The 24689-nt window shown below is 38.8% G+C and overlaps 1 protein-coding gene across 2 annotated transcripts in view; it reads right to left on the bottom strand.

Moving 5' to 3' along the window:
• LOC143860111 (uncharacterized) overlaps positions 1-14636 on the bottom strand; it is a 41450-nt gene extending 26814 nt beyond the window's left edge. The window contains exons 1-3 of one of the 2 annotated variants that reach the window (XM_077370638.1): positions 14209-14636; positions 10671-11012; positions 690-839 (exon numbers count right to left, since the gene is read on the bottom strand). In XM_077370638.1, coding sequence (XP_077226753.1) covers positions 690-839; positions 10671-11012; positions 14209-14365 — 649 coding nt within the window. In that variant the 5' untranslated portion in view covers positions 14366-14636. The remainder of the gene's footprint in view (positions 1-689; positions 840-10670; positions 11013-14208) is intronic. The other variant, XM_077370637.1, reaches the window with a different exon arrangement.
• Positions 14637-24689: the final 10053 nt, after the last annotated feature.

Genomic DNA, 24689 nt, shown 5'->3' with positions numbered 1-24689 from the left:
TCTTTATCTGCACTAACCTCAACACAAACTCTGGCATATCGTGATCATTTTATGCCATGATTTTCAAATTTATCAACAAAATTCATTTGCCTATGTGTGGTACTGAAAGTATTAGATTTTTCCAATCAAGTAGAGCAAGAGGATTTGCTCCACATCATGTGATAGGGGAGGAGGCCTACATGATTTTCAAAGTAAAACTGGATTGTGGCATTCTGACCCATCATCCATCACAGTAATTTTGATAGGGAAAGCAAAGTATTTCGATCACCTAATATTATTGCAATATACATCAGAGGTAGTCAACAACTATTTGCAACTCACACCTATAAGTCAGCCAAGATTAGAATATTGTAGAAATCCAACCTAAGGAGTAGTTTCATTCATTGCTCTTAGAATACAAAACTAGATTACAATACATCAAAAGCAGGGTACCACAGAATTGAGATATAATATCAAAGCATCTATGTATACATACATATATGAATGTTGATGTATCCATTAGGTTTCTCAGAGTTTCATGTTTGACAATGTGCCTCTGTATTAATTATTAAATAATATTCTATTGGCCAAGTTCTATACATCTCTACAATGTTCTATACAATAAAAAATAACTGCACAAAGGATGCATAAAATAGCAAACACGGCCAACCCAAAAAAAAAAAAAAACAGTAAATGCAGTGACAGCATACCAAGAATGTTGTTTCCAGCAGCTGAATTAGAGCTCACGGAACTAGCCTTTGATAAAATATCAAATTTTGTGCTTGCAGCTGCTCTAAAACCTTTTTTAACGCCTCGCTTACCATCTTGGCCATGCTTCTGTTTGACAACTCGGGATTTCTCTGTAATGAATTAAACATGTATAAGGAAAGAGACTCCCATATGATCCAAGAGTTACAAAAGTTATCACCATACTCTACCAATTGTCAACAAATAATGAAGTAAATAACGAACAATAATTTTAGAAATGATTTAGACAGAATTGATAATCAAGGCATTGTGTTAAACAGAAAATGGAGATTCTAATACGGTGCAGATTGTATTTTGGAACTTAAACGATATAGTTTTCTTTGAACAGAAAATTCATTAATCAAGAAAAAGAGATTAATGAGGTCTCACAACAGAAAACATACAAGCCAAACAAAAAGAAAACAAAGCAACAAACGAAAAACATAACAAAAATACCAAAGTGGGGAGAGTGCTGGTCCGCATTAATCCAGTTGGAGCTATGGAACTGGAGACTTCGCGGTGAGTTGTCAGCCTAGTGGTGGTCTGTGAAAGGAGTCCCTGCACAGGCCTGGTTGATGGAGAACTTTCATATGATCGGAAATAAGGTGAGGAGAGTGCTAGCTACGGATGGGTCCTGTGAAGAGGGTAAGGGATACAACGAAGGCAAAATTTTAATCTCTAAATCCAATGAGGCTCCGGTGAAACCAAAACTACCGATCGAGGAAACAGTTTATTGGGTAGTCATGGAGAAATTGGGGTTGATCCCTTCTCTCGTAGGTGTAAGGGAAGCTAATGAATCTAGGGCGGAGCTGGTAGTCTCTGATCATGTTTCTGTTGCCGTTGCGAGCTCCTTCAGCAGCGTTTCGATCCGGCCAGCGCTTAGAGAAGAGGCTTACGTTAGAGGGCAGGCGTACGATACCGCCATTTCTAATCTTCAAATATTAATTTTCCCGCTAGTGTGAGACAGCTGTGACATAGCCTCTTCGTTATGGGTTCCAGCTGGTGCGCATTCTCGGGAATCAGAGTCGCCCTTGCTTCTAGGAGATTCTTTCCAAATTGACCGGCAGATGGCGGTTTGCGAGTCGGTTCTGATGGAATAGCGAGGTCACCTCTAAGTTAACTTTTTGGAGTGGGTCAGTGGGCCTGGGTGTAAATACAAGTTATACTCTTTGGATCGGGGCTAACAAATGGGTTTGGACCTTGTTAGTGGGCCTTCGAGTATTGATTTAGCATGGGAGGCCCAGTTATTGCCTAAAGGTACATCCATTTACCTTGCTGATCGATTTTCTTCTTGTCTTGCCTCGTCGCGACTCTCCTCCGAAATCCTCTTCTAAGTGTGTCCTAGCATCAGATGCTGGATATAGTTGCCGAGAGAAAAATACTTTCTATCAAGTGTGGAAGTATTCGATCCTCGGAGCAGAGCGAAAGATCTAAACTTTCTAGAGGAGATAGAATTGTCAGATGGAGCAGGAATCTCGGAATCGGCAAACCCTTCCATCAAGCAGACTTCAAGTAGTAAAAAGTGGTGTATTCATGTGGAAGTCGTGGGACTTTCAAGCAGGGAAGAGATCGGAAGGTTGAGGTCGGAGATTTCAGTTTTGGAGATTATGGGGTATTCTCCAGAGACTTCAGAATTGGGTGAGGAGGATTCATCGTTCAGCCTTTGGAAGAAGGAAGCTTGACCATCTGCGGAAATCTCTACAATTCCCCATCTTGGTGTCATTTCTACTGAAAATCACGACAAGCAGTTGGCATTTTCAAAGGTGGAGTATCAGCATTTTCCGTTCCCTAGTTCTCGACTGTCAGGTAATCTTAATCTCCACTATTGTAATTCTTTGGATATATGTAGTCACAAGTTTATCACAAGAAGGGGTGGTTTCCCAGTCAATGAATTCCACGATGTTAATCCTAGTTTCCAAAACCTATTAGAGGATAATTCTCAGAGGGAGGAAGAGGAAAAGATGGTATTGAGTGGTTTGTTCGGATCCAGGGAAAGGGATCAGCGTGCAACGTCAGAGCAGAATAGCTTGGCTTTGGTTTTGCAGCAGGAGGAGGTCGTTCCCCTTGCGTGGCAAGGGCCCGGAGGGGAAATAGAAATATTTGTCAACCATTTAATTTCTACTTGTAGGATTTTGGGTCTAGCTTACTCTGACCTCAAGGAAAAGCTATGGGAGTTCTTTAGACAGACTGAGGAAATTCTAGTCGCGGGATTTATCGGATTTAGACAGTTTGGAGGCTACTAGGAAAATGCTCCGAGAGCTAATTCGGTTAAAATCTGGAATTAACTATGAGAGGCTGCCATAAAAGATCTAAAAGTTAGGCGTAAAGTAAGCAAAGGGCGAAGCAGCCAAAAGTGGAGAGGTCACCGCCAAGTTAGACCCTCATGAAGATCTTAAGTTGGAATATTAATGGTTTGGGCGCTTTGGAAAAAAGGCCCAAGTTAAGGAGGTTGCTAAGAGTTGTAAGCCGGAAATTATTTGCATTCAAGAGACACAGCTGTCATCTGTTGGAAGGGAAATAATAAAGAGTTTCGGCATCCGAGCGCATCAGGACTTTCTAGCTTTGGACGCAGCTGGAGCGTCAAGAGGAATTCTGGTGTTATGGGATGAATCAAAATGGGAACTTCATGATTCATGGATCGGATAATTTTCTGTCTCTATTGTTATTAGAAAGTTGGGTGATAACTCTATTTGGACATTCACAGGTGTTTACGGGCCTACTGCTAGAGAAGAGAAATCCTATCTTTGGGAGGAGTTGGAGGCCATTGGTGGGAGGTGGGCCTTCCCTGGGTGCATTGGGGGTGATTTTAATGAAATCAGGGAGACCATAGAAAGACTTCGATGGAGTAGTTCTAATCTAAATATGTCAGCTTTTTCAGACTTAATGGCAAACCATGAGTTGGTGGACCTCCCTTTGATCACGGTTTTGAATTCCAGTTTCGGAATGCGTTTCTGTCCTCACCGAAACCGAAATTTCGGCTGAAATCCAACGAAATAATTTAAAATAATATTTTATTTAATACAAAATTTCGGCCGAAATTACCAAAATGGCGGTAATTTCAGTTGAAATTTCGGAAAAAATATTAAATAATTAACAAAATCGAAATTTTTGAGTTGAAAGTCCATAAATTTGGGACGAAATTTCAAGAAAAACAAAATTTCGACCGAAATTTCAATCGAAAATTATGTAACATTTCGTGTATTGTGGATTTCGGTTTTGGTCTCGACCGAAATCCAAAATTTCGGATTTCGGTCGAAATTTAAAACCATGCCTTTGACAGGTGCACAATTCACTTGGTCTGGGGGTTGTAGTAGGAGCCAGATTGATCGATTCCCCATCTGCCCTCTCTGGTTAGAGCTCATTGCTGAAGTCTCCCAAAAAGCCTCAGTACACTCTGTTTCTGACCATTGCCCGTTGCTGTTGGATCCTAGATTGGAATCTTGGGGCCCTTCCCCTTTCATATTTGAGTTAGCGTGGTTGGATATCCCTAGGATGGAGGGAAACATGGTTGGTTGGTCGGCGGAACTAAACGCAAATGGGTCGGCGAATGTGATGGTGTGGCAAAACTTCGTCATTAAAAAAAAGCTAAAGGAGTGGAACTCAGAAAAAGTAAGGAACTATCTAAAAGGAAACGATGGTTACTTGATAGAATTAAGGAAATTACAAATGCAAAAGAGAGTGGATTGGCTTCAGAAGGGGAGAAGGTAGAGTTCGGAAAACTAAAAGACGAACACAAACAATTGTTGCTTCAGGAAGAAATATCTTGGCATCAAAAATCAAGGGTGAGATGGTTACAAGAGGGTGACAAAAACAATGCATACTTCCACGGTATAGCCAGTGCGAGGTGGAGAGGAAATAGAATTGAGTCTTTGGATGTGAACAGTAGCATCACTGATCATAAGGAAATAATTACAAAGGAAATTCTTGAATTTTAGTCCATGTTGTACTCATCAAAAGGACTTGAGAGTCCCAAACCTGAGGAGGTGGAGTTTAGCTGTCTCGAAGAGGCGGAAAGGGATTCCTTGGAAAAACCGTTTTCAGGGGAGGAAATTGAAAAGGTTGTTTTCTCTCTTGGGCGAGATAGAGCTCCAGGAACGAATGGCTTTCTCCTAGCCTTCTCCAATCTTGTTGGGGCTATGTTAGGGATTATATTCTGTGTTTTTTCATTGAATTACATGAGGGATTGAAGTTGAACCGTGGTACAGGGGCAACATTTATTGCTCTCATTCCCAAAGTTAGTGGGGCTTCCGAGATTTCTGAGTTTCGTCCAATCAATCTTGTTGGGTGTGTATAGAAAGTGCTATCCAAAGTGCTAGCGGACGATTAAAAAGGGTACTTCCTTCGATTATATCTGGTAGCCAATGCGCTTTTGTCAGCCAAAAACAGATATTAGATTGCTCCTTGATTGCTAATGAGGTCGTGGACATCTATTTTAGAACCAGGGTCTAGTATGCAGATTGGATATGGAGAAGGCTTATGATCGAGTGGATTGGGATTGCTTAGATAATTTGCTTGGAAGAATGGGTTTTGGAAATAGGTGGAGATCATGGATTAGAAACCGCTTGTCGCCTGCTTGGTTCTCGATCCTCATAAATGGATCTCCCAGAGGTTTCTTAAAGTCCTCTAGGAGACTGAGGCAAGGCAATCCCTTATCCCCCTTTCTATTTGTTATTGTGGGCGAGTCTTTGAGTAGACTAATTGACATAAGCAGAAGCCTTGGGCTCATCGATGGGTTCAAAGTGGGTCAAGATGGGATTGTGGTGACTCACCTCCAGTTTTCTTATGATACTTTTCTATTCTACTCCCCTCAAGTATCTAAAGTGATGAATTTGAAAGCCATCCTTAGATGTTATGAGCTGATTTCTGGCTAAAGGTCTAACTTTCATAGATCTAGAATTTTTCCTTGAATGTTGACTCTGAGGTGGCTTTAGGCTTGGCAGGGGTTGTTATGGGTTGCAAATTGGACAAGTTGCCTTCTACTTAGTTGGAACCCTACTGTGGAAAGAATAGAAAGGAGATTGGAGACGTGGAAGCAAAATCTTGTTTCGAGAGGAGGTAGAGTAACTCTTATAAAGGCAATTTTGGCGAATATTCCTATCTATCAACTATCGCTATTCAAGTGTCCCAGTAGTATTGTTAATAGGATTGAACAAATCCAGCGAAGATTCGGTGGGGTCCGCGTGGAGGGGGGGGAGCTCAAAGCGAGTCATTCCTTTGGTGAGTTGAGAAGAGGTTTGCAAACCTCTAAAGGGTGGAAGGTTGGGAATTAAAAAGATTAAAGAGATGAACTTAGCCCTATTAGGAAAATGGTTGTGGAGATTTGGAGAGGAGGAATCACAGCTTTGGGCTAAAGTAATTGCATGTAAGTATGGAGTCGTCCCAGGCCATTGGGTTGCTTCTGACTATTTTAGAAAGAAAGGGGTGACAGTTTGGCGAGACATCATGAATATTAATCATAAGTTTTTGGAAGGAACTAGATTCAGAGTTTATTATGGGGACCGTATTAGCTTTTGGAAAGCGAAGTGGTGCTCTCAGTCTCCTTTAAAAGATCTCTTTCCTGATTTGTTTGTGGTTGCTGCAAATCAGGATGCCCTGGTAAAAGATTACTTTGAGAGTAGTGCTAGCAGGATTTTATGGACGCCGGTATTTGGTAGGAGTTTTTTGATAGAAAATTAGAGTCAGTAGCTCGGCTGCTTGTGGTTTTGCAGGGGTGTTATATCAAAATGTCATGTGTAGACAAAAAGGTTTGGATCTGAGATTCGTCTGGAGTCTTCTCTGTCAAATCCTTCCATCGTCATCTGGTGTCTTGTCCTGAGCTCCCCAAAGTAGCTAGGGTGTGGACTATCCAAGCTCTGCCCGAGTTTGTACCTTTGGCTGGGTAACCCTTCTTGGTTGGATCCAGACAGTTGACTTTCTTCGTACTCGAGAGTTCCTCATAATAGATCATTGTGCCCTTTGCTTAGCGGCGGGAGAATCGGTCAATCATATTTTCCTGCATTGTGCTCTAGCCAGGGAGGTTTGGAGTAGCACCCTTCGCAGATTCGCGATGAGTTGGGTTTTCCCCTTTTCTCTTTCCAACCTCTTGGAAGGTTGGTCTTTGGTTCCTTGGAAGAAGAAAGGAATGATTCTCTCGAATATTTCTCTCCTAGCAGCGTTGTGGGTGCTGTGGAAAGAAAGAAATGCTAGGGTCTCTGATGGAGTATCTAAATCTTCTTCTTTCCTATTTGTAAAAGTTATTGCTCTAGCTATATCTTGGGTAAAATCTATTCCTTGCTTTAAGTTTGTATCTGCCTTTGATCTATGGAATGGAGGGAGGGAGATTTGCTATAGTGTGGAACGCCAGTCCGAAGTGTTGTTGCAAGATTGGGATCCTCCTCTTACGGGCTTCCTAAAGCTTTATTTCGATGGAGATTCAGGATATAGTGGGTGGTTCTTCAATCACTTTTATTCACATCAAGAGGTCGGCGAATTCTAAGGCGGATAGGTTAGTGAGCGGGGGAGGGGGGGGGGGGGGGGGGGGCTCAAGGAGGATCTTGAGATGTTTGACTATCTTGCCCCATGAGTTTTTTTTTTTTTGTTGTTTTTTTCTTGATTGCTTTTGTATCTATATTGAGTTGGCCACCACAGTCTTCCACCTATTAATGAAATTCGTCACCATTGAAAAAAAAAACAAAGAGACCAACGTCCTCAGGAGGAACTTAGTCAAAAATCATAGTCTTGTCATCAACTCCAAAACGGGCAAGCCGGTCTGCCTCACAGTTAGTTGAATGCCACACATGTTGAATCTCTATGCCGTGACCCTCGATCAGATCTCGGACTCCTCAATGGTATTGGCCAACCTCTACAGATACCAAATACTATCTCTCACATATCTGACAACACTTAGAGAATCGTCCTCACTAATCAATTGATCTACAAAAGTATTTAATCCATCAACCGAATCTTGAATCATGGAGCCTGCACTTCACCTTCATTGGAAGCTTTTATGCCAACGGGCCCTAAAAATGACAATCTAAGTTCCTTGTCTGAACTCCTCAATAGAACCCCAATGCCAGCAGGACCCCGAGTTCCCCAAGCTCGAGCCATCAAAGTTTAACTTTAGAATGCCTTGAGGAGGAGGGTCCCATGTAGGAAGGGGGCGCTCCATCCTGTATCGGCTCGAAAAAATCACTTCCCATGATCTGTAGAAGGTATTCGTTGAATAACCTATGAGAGTGAGGAGACTCGTAGCCCGTTGGATAACGATAGAGTGAATTTGCCTTTAGATTCTTTGTGCACTGCTCAAAATGCCTTTAAAGACCCACATGTTCCTTTCCTTCCAAACCATCCTTAAAACAACAGCAAAGATGAGTTTCCAAAGAATAGTTCCTCTAGAGTTCCAGGGAGCAAAGCCCTAAGCCAAAAATATATATAGTTTAATACAAATTTTGGGCAAATCGAAGTTATTGGATGTCTCATAAAAGGTTATCTTGAATAATATTACCACCGATCAAATATTAGTACAAGTGACATTTTATGATTTATTGTCAACACATTTATTAAGCACTATATAAATACATCAATGGTCCTTTTGATGTCAAAACTGCAAGCATTATGTATGGCTGTGAAGCAGGCTTCTGTCTTAACATTTCTTTTGGTTGGTCGACCGATATAGTAAAAGAGTGAAAATCTTCCCTTTTATAACGCATCGTTTGGTTCAGGGAGATACACAGCCTTAGTGATAGGGGTGTGTGTCCGGAAGGCATGTTGTGTCCCGTGAGGAATGGGCAGCATGTCTTTCTTTCTTTCTTTTTTGTTAGTCTTCACCTAGGAAATAACGAGTCCTAGGCCCCGACATGACTATGTTTGGGCTGCGCAGCGATTCCGGGCAAGGGGCCTGGTTACAGGGTCGGAAAGGTTTAGGCATCGACCATACCCGATTGATGAACGATCTCTACTAGGAAGGGAGATGGTATCTTGATGCCTTATGAAAGCAAAGCGAATTCTAAAAAGGCAAAGTAAGCTTTTTTACATCTTTTACCCAAAAAGAGGGGGAAAATATCTTCCGAGGACAATCCGCCCAGGCTCCAACCTATAGGTATGGGTCCAAGCGCAATAGGGCTTCCTCTTTCAGAAACTGCACTCATTCAATGTTCTAGATGGCTCGGTTTCCGTTCGGGAGTCACACCCCCTGACGTGGGATGCCTCTTTCTCTCTTTCTTTTCTTAAGAATCAACAAAACTAGAAATAATGTTATGTTTTGAGACTACTTTCAAAACGATCTCGATTCCACCAGATAATTCTGAATTATTGTGCTGGAGAACCACTCTCGCGGGGTGCTGACATCTTATTGATGTTAAGAACGAATATCCACGTAGGGAGCTTGGAGTTCCGTAGGGACTCAATCGAAGGGGGGAGATTTTGAAGGCGATCGCTAGTCCAAAACCGCATTGGTTGGAAAGGGCCGATGGAAGAGTCTGGGGATGTTTTTCAAGGTTTCATTCTCATGGTTTCTCTCAAACCTCTCTCGTTTCTCTTTTTTTTGTGGGCTCTATTACTCTCTCCTTGGGTACAGTTGTCTTTTATCTGACCTTCAATGAAAGAGGATCCTTCTATTTATAGCCGAGTGGGGAAGGTAAGATTCATAATTCCTAGGGCGTACGGCCATACAAGGACAAAACCTGGGCAGACTGCCAGCATTTCAGGCGTGGGGTGATTTTTTTCTGACGGAGGTTGTTAATTGGCGGTTGTCGTCAGTCTGAAAAGGGTAGATTCCTGGTGGCACCGCTCATGGTTGGTGGACTCCAACCAGAGACACAGACCATGGGGCGATGGCCGCACAGACCGCATGGGGGGATTGCCGAGGGTGATTCAGTTTCAGGTTCTAATTGGCTTGGGGGTTAGGTGTCTAGTCGGCCAGCCCATTCGTCTGCATAGACACCCTGAGTGTTTGGCTTTTTAGTAATCTTACGGACTTTGCAGGCAGTCTTCTTGGTCCTGGGGAGGTTTGTTTTGGAAGTCTCTCGGGGAACGAGTCATTTTTTTCCCCGTGGGGGGGGGGCTCATCATCGGAGTGCTAAACTGCAATTGGTCAGAGTCCGTACAAAATGAGGTGCCTATAATGGCGGGAAAAAAATTGATGGGTATTTCAAGAATTGAATGATACATCACAGTTTTAGCTTATTAAAGAAAATACAAGGGTTGTGCTTAGGTGGACCAAAAAATTGCAATGCATTACCAAAACTAATTGACCAGTCAAACTTTAGGTTTATTATCATCTCTACGGAGTAGCATTTTAATGGCAATTGATACTGCAAGAGAAGCAACAATACATGACAAGACGAATCATAGAGAGCACACAGCTCCAAAACATGCACATGAAATGGGCCATGTATCAGAGCAAGAAGCAATGCAGAACTGCATTTGGTCAGAGTCCGTACAAAATGAGGTGTCTATAATGGCGGGAAAAAAATTGATGGGCATTTCAAGAATTGAATGATACATCACAGTTTTAGCTTATTAAAGAAAATACAAGGGTTGTGCTTAGGTGGACCAAAAAATTGCAATGCATTACCAAAACTAATTGACCAGTCAAACTTTAGGTTTATTATCATCTCTACGGAGTAGCATTTTAATGGCAATTGATACTGCAAGAGAAGCAACAATACATGACAAGACGAATCATAGAGAGCACACAGCTCCAAAACATGCACATGAAATGGGCCATGTATCAGAGCAAGAAGCAATGCAGAAAGCAACAATACATGACAAGACGAATCATAGAGAACACACAGCTCCAAAACATGCACATGAGATGAGACATGTATCAGAGCAAGTAGCAATGCAGAAAATGAAATAAATATGTAGTTTGGACTCCCTCTAGTTTTATTTTGGACAGGTTTCCCTCTTAACTGTCGGTTCATTTCACTTGCTGATTAAAAAGAGCTAAACAATATCATCATTACCAACAGCAGTGCATCTTGCCAGATTTGATCTGCTCCTCTCAAACATAACATTGTCGTCATCAGCTCCAGCTAGGCTTGTTGAATCTTCTAATTGATCTGCTCTTGGTCTCTTACAACAAGGGCTGCTACTTTTTGACATCTTTCCTGATCTCCGGTGCAATTGTTTGCCCATACACTTGGGAAACAATGCAGAAGGATTATCTGCCTCCTTACAACTGAACGGTTTGCTACTGTTTTGACACTCAAAACTGCACAGAAGACTTCCACGCACACAAAGCTCGACATCAGTCCTGTTTGTTGGAATTGGTCTTCGCTCCAAATTAGTAACTGGCCTTGGTATATCTGTCATGAACATGATTCATGCAGATCAGTAATAAATAGTCTTTGCATGCGTTCAATTACTGTAACATGTCATGAGAAAATAATAATCTTCACATCAACCACTGAATGATATCATAACATGGGCAATACAGCAAAGTCAGGCCACAGGAGAGAGAAAACATGAGTCTGGATCAATTTTCAACTAACATTTAATATACACATATACAAACAACCAACCTTCGGATGTAAACAGCATATGATAATGGAGAATCCAGTGTTAGCAGATTTAAACCCCACCTTTACCTGAGGTACACACTTGACCACCAAGTGTAAAGCATCATTTCCATAATCCGTGATTGCACTTGAGCCCAAGAAGGTGGGTCACAAGACCTGACCTGTCTCCAAAATCTGGTGATGAAGGAACCTCCCAAGCTCACAACTCTTCTAGAAGATGGGCTGTCACACCATGATTATGTATTTGAGCTCTCCTGATGGACTAAGAAATTGATACAGACTCTTGATGGACTAAGAAATTGATATGGACATATGCCACTCCCATTCATGGATGCAATAGGACCAATTGATCGAACAATAAATGATTCATGATTGAACGGTAGGGTCATTTGATCAATAAGAGGTTCAAGCTGTGACAGTCCAAATAGGGCCCAACAAATGGATGATATAGATGACCACATAATGATCGAAGTGTACAATGAAAACACCATATAAACTCATTTGATGGAGGATCCTAATCAAAGAACGTTGCATGGAAACAAAGGGTCAGTCCTTTCATAGATCGATTGCATTTCCAAGAAAAGAACCACCCATAGCCTTCAATTTGTTTTTCCAACCAATTATTCGCTCTTATCTCTCTAGCTGGCACTAGTAAATAAATAAAAAAAAGTAGGTCGTTATGTCAGTAAGTCTCAACAAAAACAAAACAAGCTCACACATAAGTCCAGCTTTAGAATGTCCATGTTACCACATTACACCACATGCATCTCAACCCCATCTCATGAAAACCCATGGAAAAACCACATCTCTAAGACACAAGTAGCAGTCCCTCTCATATACATATCTGGTCCCTCTTGCCTTGGCTACAACTGCAGCCGACTCCAGTATCCAACCACCCTTGAATGAAAATCTCCTGACATACTGGTTCTCCACATTCAGCTTCTTGACATCACCTTAACCAAAATATAAACACCAAAACCACATTAGGAACAATACATAGAAGCTTCTTGGGCACCCTGCTAGCAGTAAAGTTCGCCGTGAATCATATTCATCCCTAGCCTCACATGGTAGTTCCTTGACAAAATCATCAGCCGAAAAAATCACCTCATACGTTCTTCTCATTCATCTATAAGTCATCCCAAGATGCAGGGTAATCTTTCACTTCCTGATGTAGTCTACAAGGCCATCTTTTACACAAGGTTTTAAGTTTTGGTTTCGGTTTCGATCATCAACAAAATGGAAACATTTCCGTTTCGGTACGAAATTTCAGCTGAAATCTTGCAAAATCGCGGAAACATTTCGGTACAAAACCTAGTTATAAATTATGTTTTGTTTCGTCTGAAATGGACGAAACGTCTCGTCCTGACCAAAATCCGGAACAGAAATGGCATAGCTTCCGTTTCGTTCCATTTCGGACGAAATCCGGTATTTCTGACGAAACGGACGAAATGCCCCATGTTTTGTTCGAAATACCCCATTTTTGTTGTTTTTTTTTTCTAGATTAAATCCCAAAAGTCCAGTAAAAAAATATCATAGGTCTCTAATATTTTTTCATCTTGTTAGGCACTTGTTAACACAAGCATTTCTATTGATAGTGATTTTCCTTTGAGTAAATGTTTGATCTTTTACATATTGGGTTCATTTAATTGTTTTTTTTTTTTAACAATTTCATATTTTTTTGATTTTTTTTCTTATTTTTAACTATTAAAAAAATTTGGTCGTCATAGTGGAACAAAAAGTTTCGAACAAACGCCGAACGAAATGACCGAAATACTAATAAAACTTTCTATCCTAGTAGCCAAAACGAAACGGCGAACAAAATAGAATTCATAACTATGGGACAAAATCACGGCCAAAACCAAGTAAGATTCTTCACCACTGGTTTTCTTTTTATTTTTGGTCCTTGTTTTAGGAATATCTTAAAGGATTTTTTTTTTTTAACGATTAAAGGATTCTCATTGTTCTTTTTTATGAGAGTAGCGTCAGGGTTTCTGTTGAGATGTCAGGAACTTTGCTTTTTTAAATCTAAAAATTGCATGTTCCGCATATTTCGAGCGAGATATAGTAGTTTTCTGAAACCAAGTGGATTTCTTTTCGGTAGCAGCTGAAATCAAAATGTTTGGCCGAAAGGAAATGTTTCGGCCGAAATTAAACAATTGCTTTTATCGACCTTAAGGCAAATAAGTGTTCTAATTCCTTCATACACTAAACTTTGAACTTCTTCAAAAATTATAAAACATCCTGTTTTCCTAACATGTCAGAGAGGAGCGGTACAAGTGGGTACCCTAACAGGTTAGAGGGAGGATCTCTAGAGGTGGGAAGAAGAGTAAGAATTAGCCCATCTGATAAAATGGTTAAAAGTAACAAAACAGCAAAGCACTTCCACTAAACGTAATTAGAAACATTAAGAAACTCATTGCTTGACTGAAAACTTGAAAGGGCCAATCGGAATTATGCAGGTGCAAACTAGTAAATCAGAAGTCCAACTTGATAAAATAACGGTAAGTCATATTTTACAAAATTGGCAAGTTCTCATTGATTCATCAAGATACAAGTCGGAATCTCAAGGCTGATTTCCAGATTGAAGCCAATTATTGAATGTTGCTATTTAGAACAAATATGAGAGATTATTGGCATTTTAGAGTCGAATGGAAATATGGTTTGCTAGGTCAACATGATTCTCCCTGAATGTGGGACAAGTGGTCGGTCTCGGTCATAAATAATATAGAGCCTGCATTTAGCGACCATAGGTTTAAGTGCCGTCTGTCTTCCTTGTAAATGAAAGAGAGAAAATATAAATATAAGCTGCTACAAAAATAAAAATAAAAATAAAAAAACACAGATACTGGAATTTTTCGGATAAGATTTGATTTCTCAGCACACCAGTAATCAGTCAATACCAAGGCAGTTTACTAGAGAGTATCAACATCTGACAACAAAAATTGTAGTAAAGAAAATAAAAATAGGAAAAGGATAACCTGACCTCTGCCTCTAGGGGTATGAGTAGGTAGAAGGGTTCTGAAATGAGAAACATCAGAATCCAGAGCTTCTGCTTCCTCCGTACCTGCCCCGATTATGCTTCTTAACCCTTGGGCAGCCACAAGTTTGGACAGAGGCAAAGGGAGCTCCACCTTGTCCATAACTGTCAACCCTGCTCTGAAATAATACCTTTCAATGAGTCGCACACAACTCTTTGGAGAAAGACGACATTTTTACCCGGTTCCTCTTCCATAGATTTCCAACGGCAGCATAACCCTAAAAAACTCCAACCTTTTCCGCTCCTATAACCTTCTATTCCTCCTCCGCATATTCCATAATAGAAAGAGCGGACGGGACGGGAGGGTTTGTTTGTTGGAGAAGGCCAGAGCAAAAAATCCCCCTTTCACTTTTAGTTTTAGGGCTGGAAATGAAAAGAGAGACAAAGTATATATAGTTTTCGGAAAACCAACGGATTCCGTCCCGATCGAATATTCCGGCAAGTTTCCCGTCTGTTAATGTCTGCCCGTCTCTTTTTAATTTATCTTCTAAATAAATTAAAATGCATATATAGTGTTGGATCGGATTGAGGCCAGCACGAACCCAACCCAAGGGACCATTCACTCAACCCGACCTGAGTTCTAACTAAGGGAACCCTTCGACTCAACCCCAACCCGAGTTTTTAAGCTTACTAAAAACAAAACAAAAAATGATAATAAAATGTCGGGTTGCCCCAAGCCCTCAACCCGAACCCGACACGAACTCAACCCAAGTTAGGAAAATCGAAATCGATTCATAAAACACCCAACCTGGCCCGACTTTTTTTCGGGTTGAACCTAACCCGAGTTCCACCCCTAATTTGATTAAAAGGGTTCTCGATAGACTGACTCGCAGATCCGACAGATTCTAAAATAAATTTAAATAGATTTAAACACTTTTTTTAATCTTGTGGATCCTTCATATATGCATATTTCATTATTCTAATATATATATGAGAAAACATTTCCTACACACTTGTGTAGATAAGTTACCTACACACTAGCTTAAAATACAGTGGAGGCCCACATTGTTAGGGTGATCCAAACCATTCATTTGAATGGTCCTCACAGAGATAGGGTGTCCACAAAAAATCAGATCCATAGGATCATCCCAACCGTACGATTTGTGGAGGTAAAATGGACGTGTATAAACCTTCACAAATTAGTCCATTTTTTGCCTCCATAGTTTGAATGGTTGGGATGATCCTATGGATCTGATTTGTTGTGGACACCCTATCTATGCGAGGACCATTCAAATGAATGGTTTGGATCACCCAAACAATGTGGGCTCCCCACTATATTTGAAGCTAGTGTGTAGGTAACTTACCTACACAAGTGTGTAGGAAATGTTTTATATATATATATATATATATATATATATAGAGAGAGAGAGAGAGAGAAAATGGTTTCTACACACTAGCTTAAAATACAATAGAGGACATATTGTTTGGATGATCCAAACCATTCATTTGATTGGCCCTCACATAGATAGGGTGCCCACAAAAAATCAGCTCCATAGGATCATCTCAACCCTACGATTTGTGGACGTAAAATAGACGTGTATAAACCTTCACAAGTCTGTCAATTTTTTGCCCCCACGGTTTGAAGGGTTAGGATGATCCTATGAAGCTGATTTTTTAGGCACACCCTATCTATGTGAAGGTCCACCAAATGAATGCTTTGGATCACCCAAACATTGCGGGCCCCCATTGTATTTTAAGCTAGTGTGTTACGGAAAAAGTGTTGTCAAGTAGAACAATTACGGAAAATGTACCGAAAAAGGGTACATGTATATGATAATTACGGGAAAAACTACGCAGCAGAGGTATATATGAGAGAACGGTTATCTACAAACGTGTAGATAAGTTATCTACACACTAGCTTAAAATATAGTGGGGGCCCACATTGTTTGGGTGATCCAAACCATTCATTTTTAAGGCTCTCTCATAGATAGGTTGTCCACAAAAAATAAGATCCATAGGATCATCCTAACCATTCGAACTGTGGAGGCAAAAAATGGACTAATTTGTGAAGGTTTAAAGACATCCATTTTACCTCCACAAATCGTAGGGTTGGGATGATCCTATGGATCTGATTTTTTGTAGACACCCTATCCATGTGAGGGCCTTTAAAATGGATGGCTTGGATCACCCAAACAATGTGGGCCCTCACTGTATTTTAAGCTAGTGTGTAGAGAACTCTCTACACATATGTGTAGGAACTGTTTTCTATATATATATGAGAATAGAGTTCCTAAGGTGTCACCTCATATAGCTTATATGAGGTGGCGCTCACTAAACATAAGGGGCCCACATTTTTGGGGTGATCCAAACCACTTATTTGAAAGGCCCTTAGATGGATATGGTGCCTACAAAAAATCAGGTCCATAGGATCATCCTAACCCTTCCATTTATGGAGGTTAAAAATAGGCAAATTTATGGAGGTTTATACCCATCCATTTCAACCTCCACAAATGAAAGGGTTAGGATGATCCTATAAAGTTCATTTTTTGGGCACACCCTATCTATGTGAGGGCCTATCAAATGAATGCTTTGGATCATCCAAACAAAGTAGGCCCCTTATGTTTTTAAGCGCCACCTCATATAAGCTATATGAGGTGACACCTTAGGAACTCTATTCTCTCTCTCTCTCTCTATATATATATATATATATATATGAGAGAACGGTTCCTACACATATGTGTAGATAAGTTATCTACACACTAGCTTAAAATACAGTGGGGGCCACATTATTTGGGCGATCCAAACCATTCATTTTTAAGGCCCTCACATAGATAGGGTGTCCACAAAAAATCAGATCCATAGGATCATCCTAACCATTCGAACTGTGGAGGCAAAAAATGGACTAATTTATGAAGGTTTAAAGACATCCATTTTACCTCCACAAATCGTAGGGTTGGGATGATCCTATGGATCTGATTTTTTGTAGACACCCTATCTATGTGAGGGCCTTTAAAATGGATGGCTTGGATCACCCAAACAATGTGGGCCCCCACTCTATTTTAAGCTAGTGTGTAGAGAACTCTCTACACATATGTGTAGGAACTGTTCTCTCTCTCTCTCTCTCTCTCTATATATATATATATATATATATATACATATATATATATATATATATATATACATATATATATATATATATATATATATATATATATAGGGAAATGATTTCAGCGCTACCATGTTTTGATAAAGATCCGTGACCCATCTTGTCGTTTAGTATTTAATGGCTTGTAAAAGCTTTTTGAGAACTATAATATTCCTCTGACAACCCTTTAAATACCTTTAAATACTAAATGACAAGATGTGTCGCGCATCTTTATCAAAACATGATAATGCTAAAATCATTTCTCTCTCTCTCTCTCTCTCTCTCTCTATATATATATATATATATATATATATATATATATATAGTAAAAAACCCCATGCAATGCACGGGTCGACAAAGAACTGTACGGACCACATCATAGGTTGATCCAAACCGTCCATGTGATGGAACACAACATCAATAGGTTGTGTCTGTAAAATCATTTCCATAGGTTGATCCTAGCCCTCCAATCTATAGAGGTTTCCATAATTAAAAAAAACATAAAGGAGGGGGGTAGGATTGAAATTATGTGACTTTCATGGGGTGCCTTTGTTAAAAAGCATAAAGGAGGGAGAGGGGGGGGGGGGGTAGGACTGAAAATATCTATATATGAGAAGAGAAAATGAGAGAATTATTTGAATTTCTCCTAAAATTCTAATAGAATTACGCATCACTTTTTTGACTTTTTTTAACAAAGCCACCCATTCAACCCACATATTTTCAATCCTACCCCTTCTTTTATGCTTTTGTAATAAAAAAAAGTGGACTATAGCAGAAGAGAAAATGAGAGAATTATTTGAATTTCTCCCAAAATTCTAATAGAACTAGTTGCAGTCCCGTGTGATGCACGTGGCGATGAATAAATTAGGATGGTTATATGTAAGCTTGCCACAATGGCGCCTATATAGAATCTTAAATAATTAGGAATAGAATATATTCTATGTGCATAACTTTAGGAATAGAATAGGAAATCAGATATAGAATCTTAAATAACCATACTATTATTAATAATTATCATACTATATTATCATGATTAATGTCTTATTCTAATTTAAAATATGAAAATAATCATTATCCATAGGCAATTATAATTAATATTAATTGATAATTTATTATAATGGCCATGTAATAGTTATAATGTGTACATTTACATCATGGTTTTTCAGTTTTTAAATATTTAGAAATTTATTTTCTTTTCTTGTATGAAAACTACTTGATCTAACCCAAAACTATATGATTTTCAAAATTCAATTCCAATCCTACTTGACGACATCAATCGATCCATGCCGTTGGATCATTTTAAATTGATGTTAATTACTGGGGATTTTAAATTGATGTTAATTACATGGTCTCATATAAGGAACTTTGAGTTTCAGGCCTTGAGTGCAAGACCAACTTTGATATCCAAAGAAAGTTCAAGTTCATCATATGGAGAATAAATGTACCATAAACTATTTAATTAACTAAAGATTTTTTTTTTAAAAAAATGTGCAAGTTTGCACAGACACAATATAATGTCTTCTCTTTTTATTTACAAAGTGCCTGCGGGAAAAAGAGAGTAGGATTTGGCCATTTATACTTGTGTTGCCAAAGCAGCTAGTGGGTGTATTGATTTACATGATTAATAAACCAATGGAGACAGAAATGCAACATCCCAGCAGAGAAATGCCTTCTGCGATGGTCCTTAACAAATCCCTATAAAGAAACGACAGATAATATAGAAAGCTAGTGGTGAAGCCCAAAAAATGAAATAAAAATCACATAGAAAAGAAAAGTAAAAAAAGAGAGGAAAAGGAATAATGTCCCTTTTCAATAGAAAGATGTGTTATCCATCTCCCCATTCAGAAATAATAACATAAAAAATTACAATAAAAATTCACAAATCACATAAAAAAGGAAAAAACAGAGGAAAGTATCCCTTCTCAATCGAATGTGTTCCTTGATATAAGGTAGGGTTGCATAACAAAAAATACCTTATTTTTGGTAAAGAAAATTGGGGTTTCAGATGCAACTTTAGTTGGGCACTTAATAAATTTTTTGATGCATTTCTTGAATGAGAAATGGAGCATCTTGCTGAGATCTAGAATCAGTGGCTTTGGTGAGAAAAATAAAATTTTCTAAAAACTTCTCTCTAAGATTACATTAGTCATTGACCTCTTAAAATGAAAAATTTAGACCACGTATAACAACAAATGTTTGTACGTATAACAACCAATGTTTGACTACATGGTTCGGGAGACTGACCCAGTAGAGAAGAACCCACCTTTCAAAATGCTCAACCTTTTCTTCTATTCAAGTGATCTGTTAACAGATAATACAGTCCAATTTAAAAGGAAGCATGCAATCCAGTGAAATGCAGTTTTGTTAGGAACGGTTTTTCATCCCTCATTCTTTGCAAGATTTTATAATAGCTCGTGTAGGAATCCAATGTATATAATAGAGGAGTGCCATTATCAAAACAATAGGGTGGGGATATCTCCAAGTCAAAGGAAGTAATATACTCTCTTCTCAAGTTATTGCCTGGTTGAACTGAAGCCTACATTAAAATAAGAGATCAATAGAAAGGCCATGTTGCCCTGATTCATAATAATTCATGAATTAAGAAAACCGTAAAGAACATCATTGCAACTTTATAAACAACAATAACATCAAGAAATATAATATCATACTGGTAGCTAAATTCTTGTAGACGTTTCACCAAATAACTGATATATCTTAAGAACCCTTGCTTTTTATGTATACAAAAGAAAATCCATGGTGGAATGGTGGAATGGATCTTGGATGCCGGGCGGTCGAACTGCTTCTGGTTTAAATGGTGTCAGGGATCCGTAAGTTCCCACCAATATTCCACTGTCGAAAATCAATCAAAGAAAAACCATCATGCAACAACAAACAAAATCCTATTTGTGCAGTATTGAATTTCTAATGGATGGGAGAATATATATTAAAAAAAGAGAGTAAAAGTCTTGATATAGAAAATGGTGTAGTTGGTTGAAGGACTTCAGAATGGCGATTGTGGACGGCGCTTTATCAAGCTATCTATTTACATGATCGATGCCTGTCACTGAAAGAGCAGTACCCACGAAAATATTTGAGAGATTAGGTTTACGATCAGAATTGGCCTTCTTCTACCCATGCATCCATTTTCCCAAATCAGCCATTGTCAGAACAAATGGGAGACATGGAATATTTATGGAAGATGGAAACAACCTAAGAATTTGGAATAGCTTGACCGGATGCAATGGAATCATTTATTAGGGATATTTCAGGCTGCAATTATTAAGAATAGCAAGCGATTTGCAATGAAACGGTAACCTATGAATGGTATTAGAAAGAATAGCATGTGTTTTGCAATTAAGAGGCGAAAATAATGAAAACAAAATAATTATCTTATTTTTCTTGGTTTTGGAAGAGCTGAGGTGGCAGCTACATGAGACAGTGTATGATCTCGTTATAGGTAAATCGGGAAAGGTGAAGAGACAAATATTTTAGGAAATGGAAGAGATATACGTTGAGAGGATTGAGAAATATTTAATGGGAAATCTTAAATGCTTTAAAATTGCCTTAAAAGTAGCGATGCAATATTTAATACCTCAAAAATAGGCGTTTAAATTCTGCCCAAAGCAACAAATTGCGATTTTAGAAACCTTTGTTAATTGCGATTTTGGAGAGGGGCTGACACGTGGCACCACCACATATATGATTACACATCACTTTTTTGACTTTTTTTTAACAAAGGCACTCATTCAACCCACATATTTTCAATCCTACCCCCTCATTTATGCTTTTTAACAAAGGCACCCATTAAAGCCACATAATTTCAATCCTACCCCCCTCCTTTATGTTTTCGTAATAAAAAAGTGGACAAAGTCAACATAGTGACGTTTTTTCTTTGCAAAATTACGGATTGGGTACATATGTTACATAATACTACGGATTTTTGTGAACATATTACATAATACTACGGATTCAGGACGTCTTTCAAAGTATTGACGAACCCGATTATTTTTTAATACAGAACGTGTTCATTTAGTACATAATACTACGGATTTCGGCCACCTGTCAAAATATTTCAGGTCCCACTCGAATGCATGGGTTTGGCTATAGATGGTGCGTGAGACCCACCTGTCAAAGCATGAGTGTGAAATACTCCACCGTATCAAATGGGAAAGTGATTAACCATTTATATTTCTCACCCCGTGCATCGCACGGGTATTTTTACTAATATATATATATATATATATATATATATATATATGAGAGAACATTTCCTACACACTTGTGTAGATAAGTTACCTACACACTAGCTTAAAATACAGTGGGGGCCCACATTGTTTGGGTGATCCAAACCATTCATTTGAATGATCCTCACATAGATAGGGTGTCCACAAAAAATTAGATCCATAGGATCATCCTAACTATTCAAACTATGGAGGCAAAAAATGGACTAATTTGTGAAGGTTTATACACGTCCATTTTACCTCCACAAATCGTAGGGTTGGGATGATCCTATGTATTTGATTTTTTGTGGACACCCTATCTATGTGAGGACCATTCAAATGAATTGTTTGGATCACCCAAACAATGTGGGCCCCCACTGTATTTTAAGCTAGTGTGTAGGTAACTTACCTACACAAATGTGTAGGAAATGTTCTCTCTCTCTCTCTATATATATATAGCAGAAGAGAAAATGAAATATTTATTTGAATTTCTTTCAAAATTCTAATAGAATCACACATAACTTTTTTTTGCTTTTGTTAACAAAGGCCCCCATTAAAGCCCCATATTTTCAATCCTACCCCTTCACAATACCTATTTTACCCTTTTTCATGAATTTTTTATTATACATTTTGTCCACAAAGTGAATATGGTGGCGTTTTGTTTTTGCAAAATTACGGATTGAGTGCATATGTTACATAATACTACGGATTTTTGTGAATATATTACATAATACTACGGATTCAGGACACCTTTCAAAATATTGACAAATTTCGGGCACCTTAAGAGGAAAAACATATTATGGAAACCTCTATAGATTGGAGGGCTAGGATCAGCATATGGAAATGATTTTATGGGCACAACCTATTTCTGTTGTGTTCCATCACATGGATGGTTTGGATCAACCTATGATGTAGTCCGTACAGTTCTTTGTCGGCCCGTGCATCGTACGGGTTTTTTTACTAGTATACTATATAGTAGAAGAGAAAAATGAGAGAATTATTTGAATTTCTCCCAAAATTCTATGAGAATTACACATCACTTTTCTTGACTTTTTTAACAAAGGCACCCATTCGACCCACATAATTTCAATCCTACCCCCTCCTTTATGCTTTTTAACAAAGGCACCCCTTAAAGCCACATAATTTCAATCCTACCCCCTCCTTTATGCTTTTGTAATAAAAAAAGTGGACAAAGTCAACATAGTGACGTTTTTTCTTTGCAAAATTACGGATTGGGTACATATGTTACATAATACTACGGTTTTTTGTGAACATATTACATGATACTACGGATTCAGGACGCCTTTCAAAATATTGATGAATTCCGGGCACCTTAAGAGGAACAACATATTATCAAAACCTCTATTGGAGGGCTAGGATTAGCCTATGGAAATGATTTTACGGGCACAACCTATTTCTGTTGTGCTCCATCACATGGACGGTTTGGATCAACCTATGATGTGGTCCGTACAATACAGTTCTTTGTCGGCCCATGCATCACACAGGTTTTTTTTACTAGTACTTCTATATAGCAGAAGAGAAAATGTTTGAATTTTCTAAATTATTTGAAAAAGCTGTGGAATTAATACGTCGACGGTAATTTCGAATTATTCTTTCTTGTCGTTTTCGCTTTTATAGGTATTTGCTAACCACCTTCTCCAAAGGCTACGTCTCGCCCATCCTTTGCAATTGTATGTGTTCAAAGATTTGTCTTTTAAGACGTGGTGAAAACTGCACGGAAATACTAATTCTTGAAAGGTGGCTAGCAATAATAAGTACCGAAAGAAGCTACAAATAATAATCATTAGGTATTAAAGTTTTGGAGGAAAATTACGGACAAAGTGCTTGAAAGTCGCAAAATTACAGAAAAAGTACTGAAACGGGTACCTGTATGTGACAATTACGGAAAAAACTACAAAGAAGATGTATAGAAATATGACAATTACGAAAAAACTACTTAACCTGAATAATATTTTGAGGATATTACGAATTTGGGACACCTTTAAAAATATTTACGAATTCCGGGCACCTTAAGAGGACAACATATTATGGAAACCTCTATAGATTGGAGGGCTAGGATCATCCTATGGAAATGATTTTACGGGCACAACCTATGGATGTTGTGTTCCATCACATGGACGGTTTGGATCAACCTATGATTTGGTCTCTACAGTTCTTTGTCGGCCCGTGCATTGCACGGGGTTTTTACTAGTGTGTGTGTGTGTGTGTGTGTGTGTGTGTGTGTGTATGGGCTCGAGTAGATAAAGTTATCTACTCGGTTGGCCATAAACACAGCGGCCCCACATTGTTTAGGTGATCCAAAGCATTCATTTGATAGGCCCTGACATAGATAGGGTGTGCCGAAAAATCAACTCCATAGGATCATCCTAACCCTTTGATTTGTGGAGGTAAAAAATGGACAAATTTGTGGAGGTTTATACCTGTCCATTTTCACCCACACAAATCGAAGGGTTGGGATATTCCTATGGAGTTGGTTTTTTTTTTTTTTTCACACCCTATCTATGTTAGGCCCATCAAATGAATGATTTGAATCACCTAAACAATGTGGGCCCTCCCTGTATTTTTGGCCGATAACGTATCTACTTGACCGAGTAGAAACATTTTTCTCATACCCTTCGATTTGTGGTGGTTAAAATGGATGGGCATAAACCTCCACAAATCTATTCATTTTTTTTTACCTCAAATCGAAGGGTTGGGATGATCCTACGGAGCTAATTTTTTAAGCACACCCTATCTATTCAGAGCGTATCAAGTGAATGCTTTGGATCATCCAAACAATGTGGGGCCATTGTGCTTCTGGTGACGAAGTAGATAACTTATTCACCATAGTCTTCATTTTCTAAACGGGAGCCCTTTTAGAAGTTTTTTCCTTAGTAATTTTTATGACATAGCCCAACATTAATTGTATAGAAAATATGAAATATTTACTCATTACAATAACATTAGTTCATTAGTTTCAACATAATGCCATAATTCAACCCATTGACACCCTATCTGTTGAGAAAGTTGCTTGGTTTCCCAAGCTACTAGTTTCTTAGCTGTGGGTGGGAAACAAAAGAGAAAGTTTTTCTAGGTTTTTAGAAAGCCTAGGTTTATAAAAA

This window comes from Tasmannia lanceolata, unplaced genomic scaffold (genome assembly GCF_043159265.1).
Source record: "Tasmannia lanceolata isolate RefF3 unplaced genomic scaffold, GAP_Taslan_0.1 ptg000037l, whole genome shotgun sequence".
Lineage (NCBI taxonomy): Eukaryota > Viridiplantae > Streptophyta > Magnoliopsida > Canellales > Winteraceae > Tasmannia > Tasmannia lanceolata.
The sequence above is the reverse complement of the archived record's forward strand: the minus strand, read 5'-3'. Positions and strand labels throughout refer to the sequence as shown.